At 39.8% G+C, this 26,010-nt stretch overlaps 1 protein-coding gene across 3 annotated transcripts in view; it reads left to right on the forward strand.

Annotated features, from left to right (window-relative positions):
* SPRED2 (sprouty related EVH1 domain containing 2) overlaps positions 1 to 25,672 on the forward strand; it is a 185,730-nt gene extending 160,058 nt beyond the window's left edge. For all 3 annotated transcript variants that reach the window (XM_056813918.1, XM_007476735.3, XM_007476736.3), the window contains 2 exons: positions 20,034 to 20,183; positions 21,903 to 25,672. In XM_056813918.1, the coding sequence (XP_056669896.1) occupies positions 20,034 to 20,183; positions 21,903 to 22,574 (822 nt within the window). In that variant the 3' untranslated portion in view covers positions 22,575 to 25,672. The remainder of the gene's footprint in view (positions 1 to 20,033; positions 20,184 to 21,902) is intronic.
* The last annotated feature ends 338 nt before the right edge of the window (positions 25,673 to 26,010 follow it).

Below are 26,010 nucleotides of genomic sequence, written 5' to 3' on the forward strand. Positions count from 1 at the left end.
ATCCATATCGGTCTTTCTACAATTCTCTAACCTCATATTGACCTTCTTTTAAAATCAGTACTGTGTATTGGTTCCAAGTCCGCAGAGGAGTAAGGGGGCAATAGGGATTAAGCAACTTTCCCAGGGTCACAGCTGGGAAGGGCCTGAGGCCATATTTAAACCCTGGATGTCCCTTCTCTAGTCTTGGCTTTCAGTCAACTGAACCACCTAGCTGCCCCATATTCACCACCCCTAATGGCAATATAATAGGCCATTGTTATCAAAATACAACATTTGTTTAACTGTTCCCCAGTCAATAGATACTAGTTTATTTCCAGGTCCTTGCTGCCACAAAAAGTGCTGCAGTGAAGATTTTGTCATTTATGGGACCCTTTTTTTGTGTCATGGACATTCTTGGAGTCTGAGCCCCAGAGATTTTTTTCCCCTGTAATTTTTTTTAACATGTAATGACAAATTTCCACATAAATTTTCCAAAGTTATATAATCCAGATTGTCTCCCTTCCTTCCTCCCTCCTGGAGTTGGTAAGCAATTTGATCTGGGTTATACATGCGTTATCACTGAGCCCCAAAGATTTTTAAATAACTTGCCCAAGTTGTAAGTGACTGTCTAGTGATAGAGTGAACAGACCACAGGACTGATCTTCCCCTGTCATTTTATTGCCTTTTCCATTTTTGTTAAAGCTGTTTTTCTTGAGAGGTATATTTACTAAATTCCCATTGGTTTTATCTGAAAAGAGAACAAGAAATGCAATAATACAATGATAGGGCTGTCTTTCAACACAGGAGATAGATGTGGCTCTGTGGAAGGAACATTGAATTTGAGGTCACAAGACCTGGACTCAAATGCCATTTCTATCACTTATCACCTATGTGATCTTGGGAAATTAATATTAATTTCTGTGGACCTCAATTTCCTTATCTGTAAAATTAGATGTTTAGACCTAGATAACCTTACTAGTCATTTCCAATTCTAAATGTATGATTCTATGGTTGATTCTTGGACCTTTTAAGAAAGATGGGGGGGGGGGGGGCTAACAACTCTAACAATACAAATAACAATACAATACAAAGGAGTCTGATGAAGAAAAAATGCAAGGTTTCTGAAGATACCTGTATATGAACAACACTAAGACTCTAAAAGCAAAACTCACTGATTATTAACACCCTGATACTGGTCTTATTCACCCAGCCGTGCTAATGCACTGTAAACACTTAGGCACATACTTAAAGAATAATGTTATTAAATGAATATCTCCAAAAGTAGTATTCTACACATAGCATTGATTTGAATTGACTGAAGTGTAAAGAGATGAGCTAGAATTGGCCACTCCAGGCCATAACCTAACTCTTATTTGTTTTGCCATAATATATATAGCCTTTTCCCCAACATGTATATTTATTTATTTAAATAAAATAAAGTAGCACCAAATTAATTCCTTCATTGTTTTAATGGCAAATTTCTGATATTTCCCTTGTCTTCTCAGGGGACAAAAAGGTCAGGGGGAAGAGGGATGTATTTTTAGGATTTCCCCTTGTGATTTTTTTCCCTAACATTCATCTGGACAGAGACATTTCCTGTAAGAAACTTCAAGTCTCTACCCTAGTAGAGCAAGTTTCTTAGCCATATTTTACCAAGAGTGAAGATATTCATTCCATGCTGAGAACATGAACCCTTGACATTTTGAGTTCCCTATCTCCAATTTTATTGCTCTTCTGAGTGTTAAGAGTTAGTGTTGCTAATGTCATCCCATTTCCGAGACCAGAGCAATAAAATGAGTTTAAATTGCCCTCTCCCTAGAGTTCATCAGAATGTTTTTTGGGAGGAAAAGGATATTACAGAGGGTATTTGATTTGGAAATTTGCATGCTTTGTTTAACACTTTCTTTAAGGAAATGACTTGAGAATTTCCTTTTTTTGTTTGTTTTTTCCATTTGGGGAAAAGAAGAATAACCTGACAGAACATTAGCACATTTTTCCTCTTCTGAAGTAATTCTACTCTTGGGCCTCAGTTACCTCCTCTGTACAATGAGGCATTGGACTTAAGTGACCTTTGAGGTTCCTTCAACCTCTAAATCTAGTTCCTAGGATCCCTGGGAACCCACAAAAACTAAATCTGTATTTGAAAATTGGCCTGTATCAAATTTGATGGAGGTTTTGTGGTTTGTTTTGTCCTGGAACTGTGATTTCAGCCCTCGAACAAATCCCAGCAGGCCCAATTGTCAACCTGCTTGTTATCTACAACCTAATGGTTTTATAGAGAGTTGTCTGAGGGCATGAAGAGGTTAAGTAATTTGCCCATGTTCACACAGCTAGTTTGACACCAGCCTACTTCTCACTTCCTGGCCTGGCCTTTCTTGACCTGACCTGGCCTTTCCATGTGTTGACACAATTTTTAATAATTGTTTTTCAGAATTTGTGATCCATGTTCTCCCTCTTCCTCTCCCCTCCCCAAGATGACAGATGATATGATAGAGGTTTTATATGTGTTATACATTACATATTTCCATGTTCATCATGTTGTGAAAGAAGACACAAATGGCTTACACTAGAGAAAAATTCATGGAGGAAATAAAATGAAGAATCGTATGCTTCATTTTGCATTTGGATAGTGTCAGTTCCTTCTATGGTAGCGGTAGCCTTTTTTGTCATGAGTCCCTTGAGGTTGTCCTGGATCCTTGCATTGCTAATAACAGTTCATTCATTTACAGTTAATCATCAAGCAAAGTCCTCACTTTCTTACCAGCTTTTACCAAAGCACAAAATTAAAAGGAGAAAAAGAATATAGATTTTGGTCAAGGTAAATGATAAAATAATAAAAAGTCAACATTGAAGAGTTTATAGAGCTCTTTTAAGGAAGTTATTTTGTTCATATCTTGAAAAAATCCTGTGGATTTGACGCAATGAGTGTTGTTATTCCCATTTTACATATAAAGAAAATTAGATTAAGCAAAGTCAGGCACCTAGATAGGTTGACTGTGGGACTCAAACCCGAGACCTATAGACTCCCAGTCTGATGTTTTTCCACCATACCAGGTAGCTGCTCCTCAAGATCTTGAGCCAACTCGGCCTTTCCTCTGGGCCAATCATAGTTTAAGTGACAGGAAATGGAACTACTTTATTTTCAAGGTGTGTGCATATTACTAAATAATATGCAGTCTAAAAGCATTTCCCTTGAGTGTCCTTTCTTTGAGCTAGATTTGATGAGTATTTATTTCTAAATCCTTTCTGGTTGCAATGCATTTCCCATGAAGCTTCTTTCTGAGAGCTGGGTTTATGAAAATGTCTTGAATGTAGTGAATGCACCATATTTCATTAATTAACTTTGAGGGTCAGAAGTATTACTGAATATCAATAGATTTTTTAAATTGACATATTAAGCTCTTAAAACCTGACAGGAGGATTGGATTCCAACATCATTCCACACCTCCTTCTTGTCTTTTTTGAGTTATTGAGTTAAATTTACCCAAAGGCTGTCTTTTTCAATGTGTTTTAGAAATGTAACAGGTTATCATATGGGCCAAAAAGACCTTAGAAAATGTTTCGGTAGATGCTGCAGATGGGCAGGTTTACAGTATGTTAAGGAAAATGAAAATGTTTTACTTAATTACTTAAAGAAAAAATATTTTTGAGTTATTGGTTCATTTTGCTTCCCTATAATAGATACTTCTGAATAAACCCCCAAATAAGCTCCTCTGTAAAGGATTATTCCCTTCCAAATAGAAATGCTGTCATGGGTGCTAGGTAGCACAATGGGCAGAGTGTGGAGCCTGGAGTCAGGAGAACTCATCTTCTTGAGTTTGACCACAGACACTTAGTCTGTGTGTTCCTGGGCAAGTCACTTAACCCCATTGGCTTCAGTTTCCTCATCTGTAAAATGAGTTAAAGAAGGAAATAGCAAACTGCTTTATCTTTGCCATGAAAACCCCAAATTGTGGTGACAGAATTAGACACAACTAATACAACTGAACAAAATAGCAATAATTATATTTGACTAGAATATTGTTGTATCACTGTATTGATTTCTATTTACATTGTTATAGCCCTATCACCTAGTTTTCTTTTGATTATAATTTCTTTGTGTGATCTTAGACAAGCTATTTCACTTCACTTGGCCTCAGTTTCCCCATCTGTAAAATGAGACAGTGATTTCATCACTTCAAATTAATATTCCAGTGTTTCTTTAAATTCTTCACATTTGTTCTTTGAAGTATAGTGATATTTCATTATATTTTATATCATAATTTCTTCAGTAATTCCATAATTGATGGCCTAATGTCTTGTTTCTACTTTTCTACTATTAAACATTTTTGTACACCAAGGGTATTTTCTTGCCATCTGACCTTATTGGGATACCATCACAGGAGTGAAGTCTAGGTAAAAGAACATGGGCAATTTAATAACTTTTTCTTGGATAATTCCAAATTGTTTTCCAAAATGATAGAACCATGTCACAACTCAAGCACCAGTAAATTACTGAGCTTGTCTTTCCACAGCCTGTTCAAAATGGTTTTTTTGATCTTTGCTAATTTGATAAATGGAAATGAAGGAATAGATACCTCAGGATCAATCTGTTTATCTTTGTGTGAGTATTAGAAGGCAGATAAATCATTTATTACTACATATTATGATACATAACATTATTGTGTTAACATTTTTCTCCATGTCAAACTAGAATGTTTTTTATCTTATCCTTCATTTTTGAGGCTGATTTCATGTAATCAAAACACTCATAAAACCCATTTTGATTGACTTTATTCCACCATAGAAACCTGAGCTGAATAGTTAGCATTTATTAAGCACCTGCTATGTACTAAGCATTGTGCTAAGTGCTAGGGACACAGAGAAAGATAAAAAGACAGATCCTGCTCTTAAGGAGCTCACAGACTAATAGAAATGAATATGACCCAGTATCAAATGTTAGGCTGAAAATTTTATATCAGCAGAACTAAAGTTGAAAAGAAGAATACAGGATTTCCCTTCATTTCCTATTGGCAAGTCTCACAGTGCAACTTGGGGTTAGTCCGTTGTCCTCAAAGAGGACCCAAATGGCATCACTATATAGAGGTCAGTGTACAGTGTGGCTACCTGTGGCTGGTCAGGCCAGTATGGGTTCAGAGGACTATACAGCAGGTTGGGCATAAATAGCCAATAGGAACATTTGGGATGAAGATGACTCTGAATTGGTGCAACTCACCTTTTTTTTGTGCTCCTGGGATTCTGCATTGCTTCTAGAATACACCACCTTTCAACTAGAGAAGTACAACTTATAAATAATAGCTAGAATGTACATAGCACCTTAAGGTTTGCAAAGCACTTGGCAAATATTGTCTCGCTTTATCCTTACATCTGAGAGTAGATGTGGTGATGATCCCCATTTTTACAGATAAGGAAACTGAGTGTGAACTTTGGATTACTCCACCCTACTTAGTCTAACAAAAACAGGAATGTTTACACCCGTATTAAGGATTAAGTATTGAGAAGAATGGCCTATGACAGACAAGTGCTAGCAAATGACAAATCAGAAACAACTGACAGACCCTTGGGCTGTCCTAAGTCTAGCTTAAGCTACCATTGGTACATGTGAGATGCAAGAAAGTGATGTAAAATCCGTCTATATATTTCGTGTCACTTTCTCTCTCCGGTCTCTTTGGCGGTGGAGAGGTGGCTGGTGGCAGCATGCTGAGCCTTTCGGCATCTTGGCGTGGCAGCAGTTATTGTCTGGGTTAGCAGTGACTTTCTTGATACCATACTAGAAGAAGCCTAGTAACCTAGTTCAGGTGAGGCGTCTTCTCTGAGCTCTCTTGTAGTTAAGGATGATTCTTTCCTCCTTTACCTTCCAAACACCATCCTCTTAGAAAAAGCCTCTAATCTTCAAAGACTTTGTGACAGAGGACTTGAACTCCCCCTGGCACAGGCCAGGTGGGAGAAATCCTATACCTTTACCCTCTCTCTTCTCCTTAATTCTTTCCCTCTATAATAATTAAACCATCATAAATTTCCAAGCTGACTTGGGTATTTTATTTGGGATATTGTCTGGTGACCAAAAATAATTTGCATTAGGTCACAACCCTAAAATTATCCTTACATGAGGCAGATAGCAGTTAACTGACTTGACCAGAATCATATCTTTAGTAAGTATCTGGGGTCATATTTGAATTCAAGTTTTCCTAACTCTGTACCCAATGCTTGAACCACTGTGACATCCAGATTCTGGTGCATAATCCTCCAGGATGATAGGAGACCTCAGAAATCAGCTAATTAGGGGTAGCTAGGTGGTACAATGGATAGAGTGCCTGGGATTGGGAGGACCCAAGTTCAAATGTAGAATGAGATACTTCTTAACTGTGGGACCCTGAGCAAGTCATTCAACCCCATTTGCCTAGCCCTTTTGTCTTAAAGTTGTTACTAAGACAGGAAGAGGATGTTTGCAGGAGGAGAGAGAGAGAGAGAGAGAGAGAGAGAGAGAGAGAGAGAGAGAGAGAGAGAGAGAGAGAGAGAGAGAGAGAGAGAGAGAGAGAGAGAGAGAGAGAGAGAGAATATAAATAATGAAACTCTCACTTTGTAGAGTGAAAAAATGAAGCCCTGAAAGATTGTGAGTTGGTCACTGGAGAACATGTGATATCCAAAGCATTCTAAACTTTGCCTATTTGTGTCCTAATTCCTGCATTATTTTTATTTTATCTTCATGATTACCCCAGGGAGGTAGATTTTATCTCCCCTGGATCAAATAGCTAGCTTAGTTCCAACACCCAGGACCCCTCACACCTCCAGGGAGTGAAGTAAATTCTTCCTTAACACCTTTGATACTGCTACAAATTCTGAGTGAAACATTTTGAATTGTACAAAAAAAACCAAAGCAACTTTTCTCTTTCTCTGCACATGAGCCCCTTCTTTATTTTCCCTCTTCTCCATCCTTCTCTTCTCCCTTAGGACCACAAAGAGATTGTTTATGAGCTGCCTGAGAAAGCCTTAAGCTCTGCTCTGTTCCAGGCTGTGCTTCCTTCCCAGTTGGAGAGGCATACCTGGGGTGAGAGTGGGCCCTCAGGGCCTGTTAATTGTGTTATCTCCTGTGCTCTGGAGTCTGACATGGAAGTGACTGACAGCAATTTCCTGTTTACCTGGAGAGAGACAATGGAGGATTTAGCCATTGGGATTTAGGAGGGGGAGAATCCATAGGATGGGATTGCTCAAGTAAACTGAGGAGGGGCTGGCATGAGGGAATGGAGGCAGAACTTGGAGGAAACAATAGTGAACCAACGGGAGCTTTTAAGAAAGACCTTCCCTAGTAGCTGGAACATTGACTTACATGCTATTCTGAAGAAAGACTTTGTCCCCAGCTCTCCCAGGCAGAATCCCTTGGCAGGGAGGCTAATATAGGTTAAGCTACCATCTCTACCCAACTGACTGTCGTTGATTCCCTGGAGCTTGTTGCATTCAGTCACAGGTGAAGTTGGAGAGAAAACTAACCCTCCAGGTGAGTAGTGATGAAGCAGTTGTTTACTGTTGTGTATTAGCAAGAAATGGAGGAACCTGTGCAGGTTGTGTCCATTCTCTTTTTTTAAAACCTTAAACCTTTACCTTCTATCTTAGAATCAATACTTTGTATTGGTTTCGAGGCAGAAGAACAGTAAGGGCTAGACAAAGAGGGTAAAGTGACTTGCCCAGGATCACACACAGCTAGGCAATGTCTGTGGTCAGATTGGAACCCAGGACCTCCCATTTCTCATCCTGGCTGTCAATCCACTGAGCCACCTAGCTGCCACCAGTTCTGTTTGTTCTTATAGAAATCTAATCTTTTTGAGGTTAGAGGAGTTGTCATTTTGGGGTGCATCAATCAATCAGTAAACATTTCTTAAGTGCCTACTATGTACCAGATACTCCATCAGCTTTTATGTTCTATTTTGGGTGCTATATTCTGAATAAAGTGTTGATGAAGATCACAAGTGCAAATAAACAACCCCTAACAAGCATTTTTAAATAATCAACATGGTATGTTGAAGAAACACTGAGATACCACTAAATTAGATTCAATTCTCCTCTGACCTTCCATGGGAGGGTTACGTGGGGCAGTCTGATTCCTTAAAGGATTGCTTTTTTTAAAAAATCCTGTTTTGGCACTTTTCATGCCCTTTAATAGGAGTCCCCCTCCACTAGAGCTTGCTACCCCATTATCCTCCTTATCCCAAGCACTATCTCATGTCTTCCCATAAATTGTTTACTCTGATGAAGGCTTTCCTTTTATGTTTTGTTTTTATTTTGAGAACCCCTCTGCCATAGATGCTATAATTGCTGATTTTATTTTCTCTCCATGTAAACCATGTCCTTTTCTAGCCATATATTTTCTCTCCTATATATGTATGTAAAATATTTTATTTTTCTCTATCACATGTAAAAACAATTTTTAACATTGTTTTTTCAAAATTTTAAATTCTAAATTCTCTCCCTCCATATCCTCTTCCTTCCTTGAGATGGTCAGAAGTTTTATCTGGGTTGTACATTTCCACATTTAGCCATATATTTTCTATATGACTTTTTTAATACTACTACTCATACTTTAGGTAGTGTTGATAATATGCTTGCAGTCTACTAAAGAGGGGGCATATTTCCTTTGCTTCGGGAGTTATTTATAATTTTAGGTACTCCAAGATTCCACTGTTTAAGAGATTATAGTCAGAGAGTATCACCATAATATTGGTGATTTTAAAAAAAGATCGACTTTTTGTAACAGTGAAGAGTTTATGATTACTGGATGCTTACTGCAATTTGCCCGAATGTGCTTTTTACCTACTCACTTCTAGGTCCAGCCCATTTTCTGTAGCACCTGTCCAAAATAGACAGCGGATGAACTGATTTGTCAGCTTGTCATCCAGTTGAAAGCTGTCATCTCCAGAAATGTTCTCATCTCATCTATTTTGTTTTTCTCGTGTGAATGGTTTAGCCTAATTTCTTTCATGACTGAATTTTATATAGACTTTACAGCATTCCAAGGCTTGATGCAAATATGATGCTGTATATGAATAGTAATATTGAATGTTCACAATGGCCATATGCGTTTATAGTACCAATGATGTCCTCATTTTATGGATGATAAACTGGAAGATTAGGAAGTTTTAAGTTGACATATTTTTAAAGTTCTTTGCATAGTACCTGGCATATAGTCAGTGCTTCAGAATTTATTGTTATTATTGTAGCTAATGAGAGTCATCATTGAGATTCAAAGCCTGGACTTTTGACTCCCAAGTTCAGGGCTATTTCCAGGTCTGCCACTTCTTTTAAAGAAGGTAGGAGTCCCATTGTCATCTGAACATTATCCAAGGCTCTTCTGTGCCACTAGCCAAACACTTTTGACAACCATATAATTTTGCTTAATATTAGTTATTTAGTGGGTCATTGGACAAAGCTCTACAAAACAAGACTTATCCTGAATGATTTTGAGGAATGGGGTGGTTGTGGAAGACATTTTGGCTGAAGAATCTCCAAGGTCTCACATCCAACCAAAGCAAATGAATTCTCAAAGTTGCTAAATAGACACTGCTGGATCTGATGTTCCTTCTGCCTATTATTTGTAATAGTAAAAAGGTAGTCTGTTACAGGAAATCAGCTGGGAAAGGTTTTTGATGTTTTGCAATTCTTTTGTACCATGTTAAAAATTATAGGCTTGTTCATCTCACTAAATAGATATTCCTAATTTGGCTACTGAGCTTTATATATATGAATGTGGCCAAATCTTTTCACCACTGGCTTTCAATGTCTTCATCTTTATAAGATGACTAGATTAGATGTTCATTTCTAAAAGTCCCTTCTAACATTCCCATCCCTGATTTTATGGCTGCATTGTTGCCTGCTTGACTTTTCTTTGGTGCTCATTGAGGTAAAGATGGGCCATAATAGCCGTGTTTGCTTCCCTCTCTAAAGATGCATTTGTGGGTTCTAAAAGGTTTCATTCTATTGGGTTCTGTCTAGAGGAAAGGGAGATGTTTCATCTTTTAACCTTCTAGCCTCTTCACTAACAAATGTAACCAACAGGGGCTTTCTTAAAAAAAAAATAATAAGCCAAGATGCCCTTTATTTTTTTATTTTATTTAATTAGATGATTTAGAATATTTTTCCATGGTTACAAGACTCATGTTCTTTCCCTCCCCTCCCCCTGCCCCCTTCCCATATCTGACGCATGATTCCACTGGGTTTTACATGTGTCCTTGATCAGAACCTATTTTTATGTTGTTGGTATTCATACTAGGATGTTCCTTTAGAGTCTACATCCCCAGTCATATCCCCCTTGACCCATGTAATCAAGCAGTTGTTTTTCTTCTGTGTTTCTGCTCCCACAGTTCTTCCTCTGGATGCAGATAACGGTCTTTCTCATATGTCCATCCAAATAGTTCTGGATCACTGCCTTGCCACTAATGGAGAAGTCCATTACATTCGATTGTGTCAGCGTGTATCAGTCTCTGTGTACATTTTCTGCTCCTCTCACTCTGCACAAGATGCCCTTTAGAAACACAAATCCAGTCATACCTTCTCTTTCTCAAAGGCAGTGAATTTTGCAGCTGATAATGATCTGATTTTTTTCCCTTCTGGCAAATACATGGGGGTGGGGGGAGTAACCTGAAATTATTTAGTAAACTTCCAATTATCTGCATTATCAAACAGGTTAATGCCCTATACCTATAAATCCCCAAATCTATCTTTCTGTTTAATTTAATCCAGTTTGAGATGTCCAATAAGCATGTGGCAAGGTGTCACTATAGCTCAGCAAAGAGATATGACCGAGCTATATACATTTGAGAATCATCAGCATAGAGATGATAGCTGATGAGATCACCAGATTTAATAGTAGAGTGAAGCAATTTATTTAACCCTTACTTTTTGTCTTAGAATCAATACTAGATAATGGGTCCAAGGCACAAGAGCAGTAAGAGCTAGGCAATTGGGATTAAGTGACCTATCCAGGGTCACACAGGAAGCATCGGAGACCATATTTGAAGCCAAGACTTCCCATTTCTAGGTCTGACTCTCAATCCCCTGAGTTACCTACCTGCTCCCTAGCAAATTTGTTCAATTCCAACTCAAATTTAAGCATTCCAAACCTTGAAGCCCAGCTTCAACATTATGGAGCCAGAGAGGAGGCTAGAAAATAGAAAATATCCTGAAAAATATTTGTTAAGCAGATAATCCACTTTAATAGAAAATTAAGTTGTAAAATCAGTCAGTAGACATCTATTAAAAATTTACTGTTTCCTTAGGCACTATGGGAGTTAGGTCCAAAAAAAAGTAAAAAAGCAGTATACTGACTGGGGAGGACATGTCAATAACTAGGTACATAAAAATCCATGTGCAAAGTAGATAGAACTTGCGCAGAAAGAGAAAAGCAGAGGAGCTTGAAGAACTAGGAAAGACTTCCCTTCAGAAAGAGGGATTTAAGCTGAGCCTTGATGGGAGCTAGGAGAACACAAATGCAAAGGTGAAGGGGCAGAACTTTCAGGTGTGGGGTGCAGCCAGTGCAAAGACAGGGAGATGGGAAATGGGAATGTGGTGTTTGATGAACTAAAAATTCTTTAATGTAAGTAGAACATTGAGTATATTAAGGGGAGTAAGATATAAGCTTCTGACTGAGATTCAGTTAGCTCTCTCTATCTTGAGAAGCCTAGGAGGGAGGTCTGGCCAAGCCTTTCTCCTGGCGATATACTCACCTTTTTCCTCTTCTGGTGACTGGACATTCTCCCCCCACCAATTCGCAACTGAAGGGACAGCTGAAGAAGACATTTAAGCCTCTGTCAAACTTACTCACAGCTCCTGGTGCCCTGGGTCTGAACTGTGGCCAGGAGGCCAAGGGCCAAGCCTGACACTCTCAAGGGACCCAAGGCTGCCATGGCCTGGGTTCCCCAACTTGAGAGACAGAAAAGGGTATTAGAGTAGGGACACCTCTCCCCGCTTTCCTCACCAATTCCCTTCCTGCCAGCCATTCCTTTGTGTTACCCCAGCTGACTTAGTATATGTTAAAGTTGTTGTCCTTTCCCAAAGTGACTCAAGTGGGAGTGGGACAGCTTGGGGGAGGCGGGGAGTAATCTTCCTGAGAAGAAATACCAGCTGCCTTTCCTTGACCTTGCTTTGAGGGGGAAGATATCCATCTCTCCTCTATCCCTTTTACCACCAACTAATTCCTCCATTACAGAATCAAAAAGACCTGAGTTCAGTTGCTGCTTCATTCTCAGATGCTTTGGGTCTTTCAAAGCCTTAGTTTTCTCATTTTCTAAATGAGCACTTACCTCACAAGGTTGTTATGCGAGTCAAATGAGACAACATCTGTAAAGCAGTTTCTTGGTAACAACTCTATGTGATAAATATTACAAGCATTCTCTCCATTTTGCAATTGAAGAAATTGAGAGAAAATCCAATGCCGGGAGTTCTCAGAACTAGTAAGTAATTGAGCTAGGGTTTAGACCCAAGGCTCCTGAACACAAGCCCAGCTCAGGTCTGCCTTCCACATATGCCTTACTTGGGATTTTTGTCTTAAATGACACTGATTCTCCATGCAAAATAACCCTTCCATCTTTTTGTTTAAATCCATCTGTCCAAATAGCATCAAGGGTATTCCTATATTGCATAGAAATTTGAAATCTTACATGTCACCAACTCCTAGAATTCTAAAGTGATCCAACCCTCCTTCTCTCTCCCTGTCAATTAAATCACCCTTTTCTTGAAATTAATTAAACAGCTTAAGCTTGATTTACTCTAAGATGGTTAAAGAAAAGGAAAAGAAAACACAAAATCATGTCCATCCTAGGTAGGAAAATGGTGTATCCAATCCTACACAGGAGTGATGTAGGTCATACAGTCCCCAGCATAGTTTAAACTAAGATAGAATTTTGCCTGGGATGAAAACTTTGGCTAAATTTTCCAAGAAAAATAGAAAATGTAGACTCTATTGATGGTTATATTTTGAACATGTCTGGGAATTAAGTAAACCACATCATTACATAACATTTTGGGGTTGCAATGAACTTTTCACATTAACCTTGAAACATGTGTGGATACTACAAATAATGATTATTCCTCTTTTATAGATAAGGAAAGTTGGGTTCATAAAATTTGGTGTTTAATTAAAATTGCCTAAAATTTAAAACTAACTATAAATTTTTAATATTTTTAAAATTTAAAGTTAACTAAAAATGATAATGTATAGATTGAAATTTAGGTAATCTTCACTATGAATTCAATATTATTTCTCTAGGTAATCAATGACTGTGGGATTATAAAAGCTAGAAGGGACTTTAGAGGCTATTTAATCCAACCCCTTCCTTTTATATATGAGGAAATTAAATTTCAAAGAAGTTAAGTGACTTACCTATGGTCAAAGAGCTAGTATGACTCATCTTTCTAATTCCCTAGCCCAACTCCATCTAAACTATACTACTCTGAAGAAGTTTCTGAAAGGAAGAGATTCCATTTTTATGATTATTAGCCCTATTGTGTTTACAATTCTGGTCCATCATATTGCAAAACCTTGTGTTTTGTGGTTTTTAAAAAATATATGTATCGCTAATACATAGGTTTTTAAATTTATTTTTAGGTCCATTCCTTTTTTTTTTAAATTACATTTGGAAACAATTTTCAGCAATTCTTTTCTGGCTTTCTGATTTCTGACTTTCTGATTTTGTGATCCAAGGTTTTAAATTTCTTAATCAGGACTTTTTTTTTTTTAATTGGGGTCTTCCTACTAGAACATGTCAAACCCAGGAACAAAAGCTATGAAATCAGATGGCAACTAACCATTGTTGTATTTTACTGCTTTGGGGTTTCTTTCCAATATATTCATATCCCATCTGTCACACATATCTCCCCCCACACCCCATGCCACTTTTCACTAAATCTGATTGGAGTGGGAGGGATTAAAGATGTTGGTTGATACTTTGGCAGAGCCGCTATGAGCTTGTGTGTGTATTTTACTTTCTATTTTAATTTTCCCCAATTATATGTAAAAAGTTTCTAGCATTTTTAGAAGAATGTTGTGTCTCAAATTCTCTCTTCTTCCCTCTCCATCCTCCCTAACATCCACTTGCTGCCCCTTGAGATGGTAAGCAATCTCATAGATTTTACAGGTGTACTCACATAAAACATTTTCCCATATTAATCCTTTTGTGGAAGGAAACCAAAAGAAAGTAAAAACATTTGTTTTGGACTGGATTCAGACTCCTCCGTCCTTTTTCCCGGAAACCAAATGGCATTTTTTATCATGAGACCTTTGGGAGAGTTTTGACTCATTGTATTGCTGAGAATAGCTAAATTATTCACAATTATTCATTGTACAGTGTTCCTGTCACCGGGTATATTGTTCTCCTGGTTCTGCTTATTTCACTCTGATTCGATTGGTGTAATTCTTTCCAGGTTTTTCTGAGCTCTTCCTGCTTGTCCCTTCTAACAGCAAAATATTACAATTACATGATAACCATCATATACTATAACTTACTCAGCCATTCCTCACCTGACAGGTTTCACCTCACTTTCCAATTCTTTGCTCCTACAAAAAAGAGCTGCTTTAAATATTTTTGTACATATACGTCCTTTCCCTTTTTGTTTGTTATCTCTTTGGGATGCAAACCTAATAAGTACTATTGTCAGGTCAAAAGAAATAGACTGTTTTCTAGTCCTTTGGGCATATGTGACCGTACCTATTCCCTGGAAGGATCCTAGAAAATTATTTGACCTTGAATCACTTTAAAATTTGAGGAGATCCTTTGTCAGATTGATGCTCAGCTTGTGAGTACAAATGTGTTGGTGCTTAATGCCTGCTTTTCAGTGTCTCTGAATGAAAAAGAAGAGGACAGAGTTAGGGGTATAGCATCACTCTTTGGAGTCATTTTCCACCAAACTAGTCCTCTTGTTAGCATAAACTTGATCCCTGCTGCTGGCTAGCAGACTTGTCCAAGCTTCTGTACTGTGGATCCGTGTGGCTTTCATAGGCTCTCTCTCAGCACTGTCTTCCCTCTAGTGGCCCCAGGGAGAGCTTAAAAGAGATAAAATAATGGGTAGAAGGAAGAAATGTGGTTTTCCTTCCCACACCACGACTCCAGATTCATTCTTTCAGTGGTGCAATTCACACCCACCTCTTTGGAAGATTTGCCTGGAATAATGGATTGTAAATAAGTTTCAACTTCTGATACCTCCTGTCTCTCATGGCTACTTTTCAACTTAATGATGGACATAGAAGCAACATTGTAATGGAAAGACTGCTCTTCTAGAAACTAAGAGGCCTGGGTTCTCAAGTCACTTAACTTTCATCTGTTGAATGAGGAAATTGAATAGACCATGGTTCAAGACCATTTCTGGTACTATGGGGGAGGGGGGTGTTAAACCCCTACCTTCCATCTTAGAATCAATACTGTGTATTGGTTCCAAGGCAAAACAACAGCCAGGGCTAGACGATGGGGGTTAGTGACTTGCCCAGGGTCACACAGCTAGGAAGTGTCTGAGGTCAATTTTGAACCCAGGACCTCCCATCTCTAGGCCTGGCTCTCAATACTGAGCTACCCAGCTGTCCCTACCACTAGTTTTAAAGAGTAAAATACTGTGTTGATACTGTACAGTATCCCAGACAGAACTGGGTTAGAGGATTGGTGGTTTCTATTTGAGGAATGGGGGGAGGAAAGGCAAGACAAGTGGAAAGCTGCATTTCGCCGATCCCCTGATCCACACCTAAGACACGGTTGGTGCATACTGAGATACCTGTCTATTTTTGTTTGCAGTAGAACTCTAGCTTTTTTTTAACCCCTACTTTCTATCTTAATAACAGCTCAGAGACAAAAGAGCAAGGGCTAGGTGAAGGACGGTTAAGTGACTGGCCCAGGGTCACATAATTAGAAAGTGTCTCAAGCCACGTCTAAATCCAGGACCTTCCAATTCCAAGGTTCTATCCATTCTCTCCAGTCCCTTAGCTGCCTCAGCTCTAGGTATTATGAATATTAGCTTTCTATAAGTCACACAAAAGTTTGTTAGTATTCGAATAAGAAAATGACTGTTATGTAGTATATAAAGTGGATTTTTAAGATCTAAAAAAATAGAATTTTGCATTCAAAAGATGGTTAATGATCTGTGTGGGTATAATTTTTAGCAGACTAAAGTATAATGATTTAGACAGCTTTTCTTGAAATGTACTAAATTCCTTTATTAAAGGAATTCCTGACTTTTGGTTAAGTAAATAAACACTCGGATATTCTTCCCATCAACACTTCCTTCCCTTCTTTACCCCAGCCTCCCTTATATTTGGATTTCTATAAATTGAGATACATGTTTGAGTCTGTACTGTAGAGAAAGAAAACCTTAATTTGAACTCTAGGGACCTCACTTAAAATTCTAGCTTTTTTATTGAGTTATTGCTGCTATCATCTTAAGCGAGATACTTACCCTCTCTGGGCCTCAGTTTGCCCATCTGTAAAAATGAAGGGGTTGTACTAGATAGATTCTAAGGATCTTTCTAGCTTTAAGGTAAGACTTGTGATTATATGAATTTATACTGAAATTAAGCCATATTACTTCACTTTTCAACTCATTTTTAAAAAGCATTTAATGTACATCTAGGATATGCCAGACATACAAAGGAATACTAATACAATAGTGAAATGGCTCCTGTTCTCAGAATCTGCATCACTTTAAAGTGAGTTGAAATCCTTTTCTAACTGTTAGAATTAGACAAAGAAGGGACAGCTTGGGGGCACGGTGCATAGAAAGTGAGGCCTGGAGAGGAGAGGTCCTCGGTTCAAATGCAGTCTCCTTTCCTAGCTGTGTGATCCTGGCCAAGTCACTTAACCCTCATTGCCAAGCCTTTAACAATCTTCTAGCCTTGATTCTAAGATGGAAGGTAAGGGTTTTCTTAAAAAAAGAATTGGTCAGAGTCTCGTGGTAGGTAGTATTATGTTAATGTGAAAGATGCCCCCTTTTAATGAAAAGGCTATATATTATTTGTATCAGTATGGCAGCCACACGAACTGAATTTTCGTGTGTGTGTGTGTGTGTGTGTGTGTGTGTGTGTGTTTAATTATTGTCTTGTCTAATTTGGGGGTTGTAAACCATCATGCCTATTTTCATAGACTCTTAACATGAACAATCCAGTAATTTGCTTTGTTTGACTCTATATGTTTGTTACCAAGTATTTTGTTTATTTGGTTGAGTTTTTGTTTTTCTTCTTTTGGTCCAGGGAAGGGAGGAGAGGGAAAAAATTAATACTTGTTATGGGGGTTGGGGCGAGTGGTTGGGGTGTTGTTTTTTTTAATTCAGTCCAAGAATCCAAAAGTAAGTTACAGATTTACTTAAAATTGATTGTGTTGAGCAAATTCATTTTTTCATAAATACATGACTGTAAAATCTATGTCAGATAGCTTATCATTCCGGTGAGGAGGAAGGGACAGGACAGAGAGAGAATTTGGGGGCTCAACACTTTTTTTAATATTGAAAATTGTTTTTTACATATAATCATGGAAAAAATAAAATAAAATCCAAAAAGAACTATAACTCGAAAGGCTGTGCATGGGTTAGCCAGCCTTGCAATCAAGTGCCACCTCAAGTACATACTAGTTTGGCTTCCAAAAGCAAGTGACCATGGGACATTTTACCTCTTTTTAGTGCTCCAGGAAATTCTCAGAAATGATAAGTTACAAAGAAATTTCTAGTCTTGATTAAGTGAGGTAGAGTTGGCACCATGAAGTCATTGGTCTTTTTTTTTTTAACTAAACCTTTTTACTCATATCTAAGTATCTAGCAAACCAGGTTGTTGAGGGAATTTGAATTTGGCTATTTTGGACTAGATGGCATAATCTGTAGTTCCTTCTGAGATTCTCTTTTTAAATGTGTCCCTCTGCAATTTCTAGAGATATGTGGGTACCTGAGGTGTCATTATTTCTGTAATATGTGGTCGTCATTGACTACCTCCACACATATTCACCCTTCTATTTATTCTTGTCCTTATAATTCACTTAATTTTCTTCTCATAAAGGAAAACTTAGAACCTGCTGATCATAAATTTCTTAACAGAACTGTTTTTACACAAAATGAGAGAGTGGGAGGGAGAGGGAAAGGAAGAGGGAGAGGGAGAGGGACAGGGAGAGATTTGCCCCTCTCTTTGTACCAAAGAAGTCTAAATTTTTTTCTTTTTTCATTTATGGGGTATTTGCAGTATCTTAATGTAAAATATGGGTGAAGTATTTGGTCATAAGCTCAATGTAGGTCATCTACTCATCTTCATGTTCTCTTCACAATCTAACTTTTTCCTTATTTTAACTTTTAAAAAAGAAATTGTGTATATTTATGATATTAAAAGATAAAATGTTTACATTATACAATACTATACACGATTCTGAGTTTCATTGTCATCTCCTGACCTTCACATGTTGTCTGTAGCTTCTATAATACTCCTCCCCCCAAATTCCAATTTCTTATTTAATTTTATTTAATTAAAATAAAACCCCTGATATCTCAAAAATGCAGTGGGGAAAGTTACAGTGTAGAAGGGATACCTGTGTGTGTGTAAAATCCAATATATAATAAATAATTCTATTCATATTCAATTGAAAATATAGAATATATTTATCCTACTTATATTCAATATTTACAAAATGCTTTCGTTTGATGAACTAGATGAGTGCTATTCTCCTCGTTCTCTCAGGCTAAATGATTTGACACAGTAGGTCCCATGCCTATGAGTTTCAGAGGTGGGGTTCAAATTTAAGTCTATCAGCCGTCACATATAGTGCTCATGAATAAACTATATAAGCTCAGTGTGTCAGCTTATCTTATTAGAACACACAACAATTGGCAAAATGTTTGGTAAATCTATGGATAATACATATTTAAGACAAATTTTTAAAATTCAGAATTGGTTTTATGTGATTTCTGCATTAGCCTAAATGGCACTGAGAATGAATTAGTTTTTTACAATATGCTTTTCATAAAGAAGATTCTAATAATTTTTCTTTCCGTTCTTCCAAAATCGTCTTTTTTTAAAGTGGGGAATAGAGAGAGCAATAGAAAAGAAGATATCAGTAGGGAATGATTTCAGAGAGATTTCTTGTTGGGTATTATGTCTCTTTTCAAAGCTTTGCAGGCCCTCTTTATTAGGTTCTGAGATGGGGAGTTTCCAAATCTATGGTCTGGCTAGTTAAGTCACCAGGGTGGCCAAAGCTGTTCCTTACAGTTGGGTTAGCTCTGCTCTATCCAAGGGACACCGACTGCCCTAATCTTGACCAGTCATCTTGCATACATTTTAATAAGAATAACTAAATGGGAATGTATATAGATGTCTCAGAGCAAATCCAGCCCCATAGCTAGAGAGACTAGATTGCTTAGTGATTTGACCTTCACATTCTTTTTACAAACTTTTAACTTTTTACTTATTTTAACTTTAAAAAAGAAATTGTGTATATTTGTGATATTAAAAATAATGTTGTTATACAATAATATACATATATTTTATTCATTTCTGAGCTTCTAAACTCAGCTAGAGTTTAGAACTTTATATATATAAACACCCTAGAAATATCCTTATTTTTAAGAGTTTGTCTAGCAAAAATCAAACATCCATTTTTTTTCCTCGTTCAGGACTTATTTCCTAACAATTAAAATAACCACCCGTCATCATTGCACATGATTTAACTAAAATCAACCAGTGGAAGGACCGGATAATATTAAATCCTTAACTAAAATAGGGTAGCTGTTCCGGCATTTAGGAAAAGAAGCTTCACTTTTCCAGAGGCCCTCAGGGGGAGCTCTGTTTGCTGAAACTGTTGAGCCCCACATCATCCTGGGACAACGTAGCCCTTTACCAAGTCTTGCTACCTGCCAAGATAAAGCCTGTGATTTGGGAAAACCAAACCAGAGTGCTATAACTGAGGAATATTCAGAAGTGAATGCCAGTACTGAGTAATTGGGAAGAGATGTTTGTTTTAAAGAAAAACAAGTTTTTGCCAGCGTAAATTAACATTCCTTTCTTTTCTTTTTTTATTACACGGCATGCATTAATATTTCTTTCCCTTTTGATACAGACGGCTACAGACAGTTCTTCTAATTCTTCTCAGAAGAGGGAGCCACCTACCCGGACAATCTCTTCGCCCATGTCCTGTGAGCACCGGAGTATATATACCTTGGGCCATATCCACGACCAATATAGCTCTGACCACTATCAACTTGAACAAGTAAGTAGCATTCATCATTTTCTTGGCTTTTCTTCCATTCAGTTGGGAGCTTCTTGAGTACAGCAACTATTTCTTCCCTTTCTAAGACATAGTACTGTCCGGTAAATACCTATTTCCAAAGTAAACTCATACCTTACCTTCTCCATGAAATTTTCTTTGGCTAGACCACCCTGCAGTGATCCCTTCTTCCTTTTTCTGAATTTTTCAATTGTTCTTCTTATCTGCTCCACTCATTTGACTCTTTTTAGGCCCGTGTTCTGTCAGCCCAACTAGATTTTTAAGTGTCTTATAGACCCAGGCCATGCTTTATACTTTTTTGTGTCCCGTGTGACTAACATAAGTGTAGGAGGGAGTGACTAATGTTTGTCATCAGAGATAAGTGAGAGAAGGGGCAGTGAAGTAGCTCCATGGAATGAGAGCCAGGCCTAGAGACGGGAGGTCCTGGGTTCAAATCTAGCCTCAGACACTTCCCAGCTGTGTGATCCTGGGCAAGTCACGTGACCCCCATTGCCTAGCCCTTGCCACTCTTTTGCCTTGGAATCAATACATAGTATTGATTCTAAGATGGAAGGAAAGGGTTTTTAAAAAGTTCCTTTTGAGTATGTAAACCAAATTCCCAGACTGAACAAGTGTCGGAAGCAAATTTCTCTTTCTCCAGTGTTGCCTTTTTTTAAAACATCATCTCTCAGTGACCTGGAGGTCAAAGGCCACTGAGTAAATTCAGGTATTGAGAAGCCCTCAGAGAAAAGAAGTTAAAGAACCAAGGAACCAAAGTGACAGGAAACTGATTCCCCAGGCACTGCCCCCCAGTGGCCCAGGCAAATTAAGGAACTGTGATTGGTTCCTGAGATGTGATAGGTGAGAGTTAGCAGATGGAGAAAAGAGCGTGTAAGGGGAGACCCAGGAGGAAGTAGAGCTCTTTGGCGTGGGTGTAGAGGAGACCCTTTTGGAGTTTAGCCACAGGCCCATCATGGCGGCCAATAGATGAGAAAGCTTACCTCTCTCCTACTTTTCCCTCTCTTGACTACTTATACTACTTTGATTTAATAAAGCTGTTAAGCCACAAACCACCTCATCATTTTAAGTATTACACAAGTATTTCCATATAGCCTTTGGCTCCACTCACTCAAGAAGAGTGTCTGTGGAGCCACCAATTCGGGTTCCTCTTTTCCCCATTTGAACTAGTTAGCCTCACTCGATCGCACGGCCATAGACTTAATACTGTTCTCCTAAGGCTGTACGGTTGCTCCCGCGGGGAACTGAGAGAATCCCAGAGAAGATGGTGTCAGTCCATCCCCACCACCAGGAGACACGCCCGGATGATTCTAGCTCTTGTCATCTCTACACTTAGATTGTGGCTCCTTAGTGATCTGTTCCTCTCTTCTCTGTCGCCCCGAGATGTGCTTAGTCTTTCCTCCTTGTTTCTTTAGTGGCTTTTCTTGCCCGTTAGAGTGTAAGCTTCGTGCGGGCGCGGACTCGTACTTACTCCTCCTCTGTCGTGAGCTAGCGCAGGGCTTTGCCCAGAGTGGGCGCTCCGTAAACAGTGAGCCCTTCCAAAAGCGCCTTTGGGCAGCTCTGCTCTGGGGAGGAGGGAGAGGAGGACTGAGTGGATGGGTGAATGCCAGGTGCAGCAGCAGCGAGTCTCCGGTGTGTTTGGCCACTGTGATTAAATCAATTCCATCTGTGTGTCTCCCTCTTCTCAACCCTGTTCTCGAGCAGTCCATCCCAAGACCCTACAGACAGGTCAGTTTCCCGGATGACGAGGAGGAGATCGTCCGCATCAACCCTCGGGAGAAGATCTGGATAACGGGCTACGAGGACTACCGGCACGCTCCCGTGCGGGGCAAGTACATGGACCCCTCGGAGGACGCGGACTCGTACGTGCGCTTCGCCTCCAAGGGCGACGCCTCCAAGCACGACTACACCTACCCCTACATCGACCACTCGGACTTTGACCCCGGGGAGGACCCCAAAGGACGGGATCTGGGGAGCGTGATTAAAACTCAGCCCAACCGAGGCAAGTCCCGTCGGCGGAAGGAGGACGGGGAGCGCTCGCGCTGTGTGTACTGTAGAGACATGTTCAACCACGAGGAGAACCGGCGGGGTCAGTGCCAGGATGCGCCTGACCCCATCAGAACTTGCATCCGCCGAGTGAGCTGTATGTGGTGCGCAGACAGCATGCTCTATCACTGTATGTCCGACCCGGAGGGAGACTATACGGACCCTTGTTCGTGCGACACCAGCGATGAAAAGTTTTGCCTCCGGTGGATGGCCCTCATCGCCTTGTCCTTCCTGGCCCCCTGTATGTGCTGTTACCTGCCCCTCCGCGGCTGCTACAACTGTGGGGTGATGTGTAGGTGCTGTGGCGGCAAACACAAGGCGGCCGGATGAAGACGGCAGCCTCTCGTTCTCGCTCCCTCTCTCCTTGCCACGGGCAGGGGCTCGTGAGCCCCCCAAAGGGGGAGCCTCCTCTCCCGAGCCCCGCTGCACCTGGAGACATCATTCCAGCCCGGGGAACCCCTCCGGTGGGTTTGCCACTCGAGCTCCAGCCAGCCACTCTTAATGGTTCACACACACATAGTCACCCCAACCCCAGTGTTCTAATGAAATTAACCTTCGGCATAGACTATTGTATTATTAATAATCTGTAATCCGACTGATTGTCTTGTACATGTTTATATTCCCCGTCCCCACCTTGCCCTCCTTCCCGCTCTCCACTTCAAAAGGAAGGAGACGACCGTCTGAACTGCTGATTTGCAGGGGATTTTTTTGGCTTGGGCTGTTCAGAAGAGCCTCTCCAGACTGTAGCTTGTTAAGCTTGCCTTAACAAACCGCCTGTACTCAGCCAACTTGGGGTACCTACCAAAAGATGCGAGAAAAAGGCAATCCCACCAGAAGTATTTTAACCTGCAGTCAGTCGTCCTGTGTATAGAAGGTGTGCTAGCGTGTACCACAACACGATATTGCTATTACCATTCTAAAGCCAAATTTCTTATGTTATGTGAACTGCAGTTTGTTTTCAGTCCGTCATCATTTCTTTTGCAAGAAAAAATGCATTTAAATTATTGACTAATGTTAAACGTTCATTCATGCAAAGACAATGAAAAATAAGCCTTAACATCAGGAGGATTCCTTGAATTTCACATTTCCAGCTAGTGCTGGGAAAAAACAACAACAACAACAACAACAACTTAAGGTCCCCATGATCTATCCAAATAATGACAAAAGTAGAATTAAAAGGATTTAAGTTTTTAAAAGGGAGGCAGAATGATGTTGTGGCAAAGATGCTAGTCCTGGGTTCCAATCCTAGCCTCAGAACAAAGAAGCTATGTGTGACCTTGTGTGGGTCGATGGAAAGGACACTAGATTTGAAGTCCGAGGACCCAAGTTTAAGTTCTGGCTCTGTCACTTATGGCCTGTGTGACTTTGGACAAGTCACTTCTCTTGTCTTGGCTCTCGGTTTCCTCATCTACAAAATAAAATGAGGAGGTTGGACCAGAGTGACCTACGATCCCTTCCCACTCTAAATTAGTGATTCCGTGTCACTTTACCCTCAGTGGGCCTCAATTCCTTATCTATAAAATTAGGAGGTTGATTCAGCTGATTTCCCTCTCCAGAATTCTACAATATGATGATTCCGGGATGGGAATTCAGCGATCACATTCCTCCCTCAAGTTCTCCATCACAGAATAAAACACTAACCTCCAAATGATTCCTTTCTTGCTCGTGGTTCTGCAAATGGACAATCAGTATCCAGGGCAGACACAAAAGCAGTTATAAAAAATCCACTCGGATTTTAGAGAAACACTAAGGTTGTGGTGAATGGAACCTGAAGCTTCTTCAAAGTAAACTATATTAACTGTATAGAAAGAGGGGAAATTTTTAGCTGTCATAAAGCTTAAGATTTTTGTTCTGTTTTGTTTTTGCATTTCCTAATCACTTCCACATCACCAAATTCCAAATTTGTACTTGAAAAAAAAATAAGGCCATATGTAAAATACAAAAAACTTCCCAATGCCTAAGTGTCTTTCTCCCTTGACTCAGCACCAGGACTTGATGTTGTCATTAGGCGTGTGCAGATGTTTCCAACAGACTTGTCCTAAAAAAATGTCTTCTCTCTATGTACCAGGCTTGTAATTAGCTGGGGAAAGAGTATTTTTCTAACATATTACAAGGAATAGCCAAATAATTTTTTTATTGAAATAAGAAAAAATGAAAAATGTAGAGCAGTTCGCGGTAACTAGCATAGTACAATCAGAACCGTTCCAAGGCCGTTAGGGGTAGGCACGTCCATCAACGCTGGCACTGCTCTTCCTGCCATAATTCTTTCTGCAGTCAGTTGCCAGCGGAGTGCATGGCCTGATCCACCCCTCCCTCCTTATTGCACATGGACATCCGTCTTCAAGGAAAGGGATTCCTCTTCTTTTGCCAATTACATTGGAAAAGTGTTTGCCACGATTTAACCTTTTGGGGAATATTTTGCTTTCTTCCAGTTCTCGGGGAATTGATTACAGTGCTTGGAGTAAAACTATGAACAACAACAAAACTTACCCAGTGTGCTTCTGACCTAGAGTCATCAGATGCTCGACTTGTAGCAGTTCCTGGTTTAAGCCTTCTCACTGGCAACGGGGCTCCTCAGAGGGAGACTCGTCCGGTTCTGTAGAATCGGAAAAGAAATGTGCTGTCCCTGGTAGCGAACGACCCGTTCTGGTTAGCAGCTCTGCTGACCATCAAACCAGCCTCCAAAGGCTCCCGCGAGAGCCAGTGTATTCATTCCCTCTGAATCTCTGGAAGGTCTCCGTCTCTACAAAGCACAACGAACATGAACCCAAGTTTCTGGTCAGATCCCAGTTTAAGTGCTTCTATTTATTTCCATAAGAAGACGTGCTCCAAAGCAGCCTCTCTGTGGGATCTTCCTCTGTTACCTGTTGTTGACATCTTCCTTGGCCCTGCTTCCCCTTCGGCGCCGGGGGCTGACCCTCCCAGCTCCCCCTACATGTGCTCTTTTTGCTTTCTGAAGACAGACAGAGCCCGTGGGGACTTTCATACGTGTCTCTCCCTCTCCCTGCTCTCCACACTGCCATCGACCAGTGTGCGCTCCTTTCCCAGTCAGCTCTGCAATGCTGACTTTGACCATCGGAGAGAGAAAAACGATTCAGATTTTATTTTTGTACCTGTGGTCACAAAACGTTAACCAAAATTTTTTTGTCGTTGCTGTGAAGGTTCTCCCACCCACCCTAAGCTATTTGCTCACATTTACCAATTAAAGTGCCTGAAGCATAATTCATTATGTACCTGTATCCTAAAAGTCAAAACCTGTTGTATTGATTTTTTATAACAAGCCTTTTTACCTCTGTGTAAAAAATATATATATACACGTGTATGATGTACATTTTAGTTCTTAACTTTTTTTATGGTTTCTAATATGTTTGATCAATGTAGCTATTGCTTTAAAATTTACCATGTAAATATAAATACATCATATCAGATTGCTGCGTCCTAGAATATTTGTCTAGAGATTGGATGGGGGAAGGGGGGGGTCTTTTCCAGTCGGGATGGAAAGGGGATGCTTCGAGAGGAAGTCTTTCACCGACACTCGGGGCCTTTTTACATCCTGCTGCTTCCCAGCCAAGGTGAGTAGTATGTCATTTTCCCCAGAGGAGAACAGACAATTCTTAACAGCAAATACATCAAGTGAAAGGAATGTTCTGTTTTGCAGGGAGGGGATCTGCAGCTGCTCTATTCCCAGGGCTAACTTTTCCCGGCTCGGAGTTCCACAGAAGGAGCTTCTAGACTTTTCCTGTTGCAGTGGATGGGGGTGGTTGTC

The sequence above is a fragment of the Monodelphis domestica genome, chromosome 1, assembly GCF_027887165.1.
Source record: "Monodelphis domestica isolate mMonDom1 chromosome 1, mMonDom1.pri, whole genome shotgun sequence".
Lineage (NCBI taxonomy): Eukaryota > Metazoa > Chordata > Mammalia > Didelphimorphia > Didelphidae > Monodelphis > Monodelphis domestica.